General features: G+C 43.2%; 1 protein-coding gene across 1 annotated transcript; it reads right to left on the minus strand.

Moving 5' to 3' along the window:
• Window positions 1-5,169: 5,169 nt before the first annotated feature.
• On the minus strand, window positions 5,170-5,964 carry LOC138880890 (uncharacterized). Its single transcript, XM_070161074.1, has 2 exons — window positions 5,461-5,964; window positions 5,170-5,394 (listed from the first exon to the last, which is right to left on the minus strand). Exons 1-2 carry the CDS (start codon window positions 5,962-5,964, stop codon window positions 5,170-5,172), a joined length of 729 nt encoding a protein of 242 aa, XP_070017175.1.
• Window positions 5,965-6,991: the final 1,027 nt, after the last annotated feature.

Here is a 6,991-nt window from a genome sequence, read left to right on the forward strand (position 1 = left end):
TACCACCCTGACTGGTTGACTGCGGGCGTCAAGATTCTGAGACGTAGTTTGAATTTAGAGGCATGAGGGTGGGAGACCTTTGTATGTAGCAGGTTGGACCCCACGACACATGACAAATCCCTACCTCTCCACCGGGCAATTTTGGTGGCGTCGATCATGGCGGAGTACCCAATAAATATAGGGAATGTGATGTCAAGAATTATTAGAATTGTGGGTGTTGAGCATGATAGAAACTACTCGTTCCCCAGTTTTCTCACTATGTACTTCTGGGATCTAAAAGTGGAAAAGAGGCCCTTCGACATCAAAGTCAAAGCGAAGGCCCCTTTTTCCTGGTACAACATGTAGGGCGATGATAACCCCAAGAGAAAGAATTTCAAGGGTACAGTTACTGCTCCAACTGGCCAGTCTGAAGAGCTAGTTGTGGTAGTGACTCCTGCTGAGCCTGCCTCTACTTCCACTGCTATCCCTCCTGGTCCATCCACCTCAGCAGACCCGGAGATTCCATCTTCCTGGGCCCATCCTATTACTACCCACCGACTGAGCCAGGCACTTCTTAGTATCAACAACTGGATGTAGACTGCCTCATCCAAGTTATCCATCCTAACTACCACGGTAGAGGCTCAGTCTGCACCTCTACCCCCACAGGTTCCCCAGTCGATAGAGGATGCTCTCAAAGAGATTTTAGAAAACCAGAAGAAAATCCTCGACACTCAGAAGGTACTGACTGAGGCAGTTGATTCACATAGTAAGGCCCTCAAGGAGCTTGCTCGGAAGCACAAGAAACTGAGGAAGACACGGGCATCCAAGGAGTCCGTAAAGGTGTTGAGAGCTGATGTTGACAGATTGAAGGCAGATCAGCTGCCTTTAGACTTACTACTCCAGGACCTAGTACCCGCAGTTGATTCCTAGCCAGAGCAGTCACAGAGGACTCCAAAGAGGAAGATGATGATTCCTAGAGCGGATGATGCAGTCATCTAGTTGGCCGACCCAGCGGGGGCTTCCTCCAGTCATCCTCAGGATGCACTTCAGAAGCCTGTCTAGGTCCAAGCCCAGGTCCCAGCAGCATAGCAACAGGCCACCGGGAACTAGTCTGAGGTTCCCGAGCATAGTGAGGACCCTAGGACCACTTAGGAGCCTATGCATACAGACAGGCCATAGGGAGTCCCTATATCCTTTTTTCCTTTATCTTTTGATGCTTTATTTGGTTTAGTTGGCATTGAGGACAATGCCAGTTTTCATTTGAGGGGGTAGGCCCTACATTCGGATGATTGTATATATTTGACGTTTACATTTTTTTATGCTTTCTTTATCTTTTCATCTTTGGGTTGTATATAATTTTAACATTTCGTTACATTTATCGCACTTTTACTTTACTTTAGGTCTGTATATAAAGTTATGCTACATTGTACATATTCATCCCATCTATTGTATATTCAAATTCCCTCTTGTATATATTCATTCTACTTTCCGCAAATTTTTCGTTCTTAGCTTCTTATTTGTGATTCGTAGCTTCTTGTTTTGAAAGTTTGCAATAAGCCTTTGGTTTTTGTAATGCCACAGTTCTTTCCAAAGGTGGAGTTTTGTGTGAACCGGGTGACTCTTCCCAATGATGGATGACGTGACAACCTTCTTAAGGGTTTGAGTCCGTTTTTCTTTTTGTTTTTAGTAGTTAGTAGTTAAGGGTGCCTCAAGAAAAGCTTCACTTAGGCCTAGCACATTTGCCTTTGATCTTATGGTCAAAAATAAATTGTTGTGTTTAGGATGGTAAAGTGGTGACCTTGAGACTCTTGTGTTGACCGATAATCATCACGTGGTTTTTCGGGACCATTGTATGCTCAAATCTTATCTAAGATTGTTGTGGGCCTCCGACTCTGCGTCTTTAGCAATCCCATAGCTTGTGTGGTGAGTAATCGCATTGCAAGTCCAAGTCCCGAGACATTGGTCTAGAACTTGCCCTGAATGTTTGTTGAGGTGAAATCCTAAGTTAATTCTGACTTGAGACATGATTATAGGTTCTCCTTGGTCCAAATGATAGTTGAACACACCCATAACCTACCAATGATAAGATCCCTAGTTAACCCTTTTGAGCCTTAGACCTCTTTCCTTCAAGAACCATGATATAATCCTATACCCGTTCTGAAAGATACCCTCTCTTGGCACCCGATCTTTCCTTTAGCACATGGAAAAATTATAATTTTGGAGGGATATACGAGGATTGCAACAAAGTGGTAAAAAAGCACAAAAATGGAGAAAATGAAAGGCAATGAAAAAGAAAGAAAAGCAAAAAAGACAAAAAGAATGTTCAATGTGAAAATGAATAAAAAGGGATTCAAGAAAAGAAAAGAATGAAAGGCGTGGAAAGTTGAAAAAGGAGAAAAGGTTTGAAATGCATAAGAAAGAGTGACAATGTGTCTCTCTAACCCCTTAGAAAGAAGTAAAATGACTCAAAGAATCAAGTGAATGGATGCCAAATGAATCAAAAGATGTGCTTAAGGGAAGATGGAACCTACTGAGACCAAAACATTTCCTACCCTGAACCAAAAGCCTTCACAATGTCTCCACAAAAGCCCTATATGATCTTGAGTTGAATGAAGCTTACATTAGTGGATACTCACATAAGGGGCAAGCATATGGTACCTAGAGCCGGACTTGTGACTTTTTCTTGAGAGAAATGAGTGAACTTCCATTAACCTCATTTTGAGTGCCACTATTCTAAAGGTGAGGTTTGCTTAGGAAGAGTTGAGGATGTGTAAGTTTGGGTTCCACAATGACCGAAGTAATAGAAAAGAGTTCTTTGATGTGTTGAGTCAATTCTTGATGCTCTTGTGTCGCACTTAATCCATGGTGTTTCAAGGAGTAAAAGTTGTTAATGATTAATTTGTATTAAGGGCAATTGTTAGTCCCAACTGATGCTAGATGAGGTTACTTTAGGTCAGCTGAATATTTCTTGGATTTTCCCTTAAGGGGTGGGTCTTATTTTGTTCGCTTGAGGACAAGCAAAAGCTTAAATTTGGGGGAGTTGATAACTAGGGATTTTAATGCATTTTATACTCCTTATTGCTTATGCTTTGATTAGAAATTCATACAAAATAGTCCCAAAAGGCTCACAAGTTGTGCTTGATTGCAGGTGTGATCAACAAAGTGACAAAATGTTAAAGATCAGCTCAAAAAGGAGTGTAACTTGCACAAGTCCCAAGACATGACAAAGTTCAGGAAAAACAGGCCCAGTGCGGCCGCACACCATTCGGTGCATTCCGCACTAGGGGATTCAGAGAGGTTAACATTCAGGCACAAAGGCAATGCGGTCGAACTAGGTTTTGTGTGGTCCGCACTGAAGTTAATGCGGCAGCACTCGACTTAGTAAGGTCCGCAGACCCAAGAATCAGAGAGATGCTAGTTTTGAAGTTTCAAGCCAATGTGGTCCGCAGTCCATTCTGTGCGGACCACACTAGAAGCCTCCGCAACCGCAGTCCGTTTTGTACGGTCCGCATTGCCTGAGTTCAGAGAGTTGGATTTTGAAGTCAAGAGACCTAGTGCGGCCGCATTCCATTTTGTGCGGTCCGCACTAACCCTGCAGGGGCATTTTTGTCTAGAATTTTCAGTTTAGTATAAATAGCTTCATTTCCCATTTTTAGGGTATCAAATATTGTAATTAAGCAACTGCGCTAGTGGGTTCGAGATTCTTAGCTATTTTGGGTAATTTTATCTACTTTTCATCATTGAATCTTGTTATTTAGCTTAGCAATTAATTAGTATGAGTTGTTCTTCATCTATTTCTTATTTTTCTTCTTTAATTATGAGTAGCTAGACCCATGAGCTAGGGTTATGGCTCAACCCTAGTGTGAGTAATTGATAGGTCTTGTATTTTAGGGCAAGATTGACAATGAACGTTTGATATTTGGGCCAATTTCATGGTTAATTGCTGAATTAGTGGTTGCAAACACTAGTTTGTGTTTATTTGACTAAAGCTCTTCTTGAGAAAGAGAGCCTAAGTCTCCGAAATTGGTCCAACAAGGAATTGGGGCGTACTCAAGAGATTGATAGCCCCAATTAAAAGGTTAAACCTCGAGAGAGTAATACCCGACTTGAACCCTAGTTGCGTGTGCAAATTTGCATACCTAATTGGTCTTGAGAAAGTCAATTCGGGCAAAATCACTCGAACCACCGAGAGGTGTAGAGTGGGTAATATCATGCAACAGTTATATCATACTCCGCAATTATGTCAATCGTGTTCTAGATTCAATTACCCATCAATTGAGTACCTAGGTGAAAGTCACTACCCTAATGCCTTTTAAACCATTTGAACAACCCGTAGCATTAACTCTTAGCTTAATATAGTTGCATTTACCATTTGTAGTTTGATAATAGTAGAAGTAAAACGAAAACCCCAAAAATGATTAGAAGTGTAATTTGGAACACATACGCAATCCTAAACTAGATAGATACTCGATTCCAAATTCTAGCTCTTTGTGGATATCGATCCCGACCCTAAATCGGGTAAAAGCTACTCCGACCCTATCTACCTACTCAATAGTAGTGCGGAGTAGGCCATGATCAAGGACGGCCTGGGCCAACTCTATACTGCCTCCACCTTCTTCGGATCTACCAAGATCCCTTCACTCGATACCACATGACCCAAGAATGCTACGGAATCTAACCAAAACTCACATTTGGAGAACTTTGCATATAACATCTTCTCTCTCAAGGTCTGAAGCATAGTCTTCAGGTGCTGCTCATGATTTGCCGACTCTGAGAGTACACCAGAATGTCATCAATAAAGACAATGACGAACGAGTCAAGTTAAGGCCAAATTACATTGTGCATCAAGTGCATAAATGATGATGGGTCGTTATTCAGCCCAAATGACCTGACAAAGGACTCTTAATGACCATACCGAGTCGTGAAAGTAGTCTTTGGGATATCTGGCTCCCGAATCTTCAACTGATGATAACCTGAACGCAAGTCAATCTTGGAAATCAGCCTGGCACCCTATAACTGATTGAATAGGTCATCAATATGAGGCAAAGGATAGCGGTTCTTCACTGTAACATTGTTAAACTAGCGATGACCAATGCACATATGCATAGAACCATCCTTTTTCTTCACAAACAAGATAGGAGTACCCCAACATGACACACTGGGATGAATGAAGCCCTTATCAACCAATTCCTACAACTGTTCCTTCAACTCAGGAGGGGCCATACGGTAAGGAGGAATAGAGATGGGTTGAGTGCCCTGCAACAAATCAATGAAAAAATCAATATCTCTGTCGGGCGGCATGCCCGAAAGATCAGCTGGAAACACATCCAGAAAATCCCTCACTACTGGGACTGACTCAACTGCAGGGGTATCAATATTGAAATCTCTCACATAAGCTAGATATGTGTCATACCCCTACTCAACCATTCGCTGAACTTTAAGAAGTGAAATAACTCTGCAAGGAGTGTAATCTAAGATAACCTTCCAATCTAATTGTAGTAAACCTGGCATAGACAGAGTCAGGGTCTTGGCGTGACAATCAAGAATAGAATAATGGGGCGACAACCAGTCCATGCCCAAGATAACATCAAAATCTACCATGCTGAGAAATAATAAATCTACTCTGGTCTCAAAACTACTAAGAGTAATCAAACACGACCGATACACGCGGTCCACGACAAGAGAATCTCCCACATAAGTAGGCACATAAACAGGGGAAGTCAAAGAATCCCAAGATACGCCCAAATACGGGGCAAAATAAGATGACACATAAGAATAAGTAGAGCCTTGACCGAATAGAACCGATGCATCTCTATGACAGACTGAAACAATACTTGTAATGATAGAATCGGATGCAACAACCTCTATATGAGCAGGAAGGGCATAGTATCTTCCATGGCCTCCCTCTTTAGGGCGACCTCTATCTCCCTGACCTCCACCTCGAGCTGGCTGAATAGATGGAGTGGCAGCTGATGCTGTAATCATAGCCTGAGAACCTTGTGGATCACGTTGTGGGTAAGAAGTCTATGGAGTTGAACCACTCCTAAGTCTGGGGCATCCCTCACCATATGATGCATGTTGCCACACTCAAAACAAGCTCTGGGAGAATGTGGCAGTTGTGGCTGGCTTGGGCCAGGTCTGCTAGACTCACAGCTGATAGCACCCCATGCAGGTGGCACACTAGACACTGGAGGTGTAAGGGATATACTATCTCAAAAACATGTCCGAGAACTAAGTCCATGTAATGGAAGCTACTCAACTAGACTGTCCAACTCATAAGTACTCCACCATTGATAGGCTGCTCCACGAAGCTGAAAGATAGTGAAAAAACCCCATTCGACTCTGTTATGCCCATAGTGCGGAGGATACGGTGGCACTCCTCCAGAAATCATTGGGCATTCTCTAACGCTAAACTACTGAAAGTAGGAGGGTCGTACTTTCTGTACCTCTCAAGCCTACGCTACTCCTCCTCTGAAACTGATGCCTTATCCTCAGGATGAACTGGGGCTACAAGTGTTCTAGAATCTGATCAACCTGAACTCGCTGTTCTAGGGTGCGGGCAGTGGGAGTATGTGATTCTCCCCCGGCCTGAGATGTGGCTGGAGCAAGGGGAATCAATCTTGTCTGAGATTGAGTGTTACACATGCATATGAACTGTGCAAGGGTCTCCTGAAGAGCTGGAGTAGTAGTAGTAGGCGTATCAGGTGTCTGTGCTCCGATTGGTACTACCGGTGGCTGCTCGGTAGCAGCTCACGCGGGTGCTCTAGCTTCACCATGTGGACGTCCTCAGCTTCTACCCTGGCCCCAGCCTCAGGCAGCTCTAGTAAGGGGCGCGGGTGCCTGGTCATCTTCGACTGCACGTGTCCTCATAATCTGTGAGAGAATAGAAGACAAAATTTTAGAATTTCGAAGTTAATAATTTCATGCGACAAGGAATCAAATGAAGTGGAATTTTCCTAACAGTTTCATAGCCTCATGAAGATAAGTACAGACGTCTCCGTATCGATCCGCG

The sequence above is a fragment of the Nicotiana sylvestris genome, chromosome 11 (assembly GCF_000393655.2).
Source record: "Nicotiana sylvestris chromosome 11, ASM39365v2, whole genome shotgun sequence".
Lineage (NCBI taxonomy): Eukaryota > Viridiplantae > Streptophyta > Magnoliopsida > Solanales > Solanaceae > Nicotiana > Nicotiana sylvestris.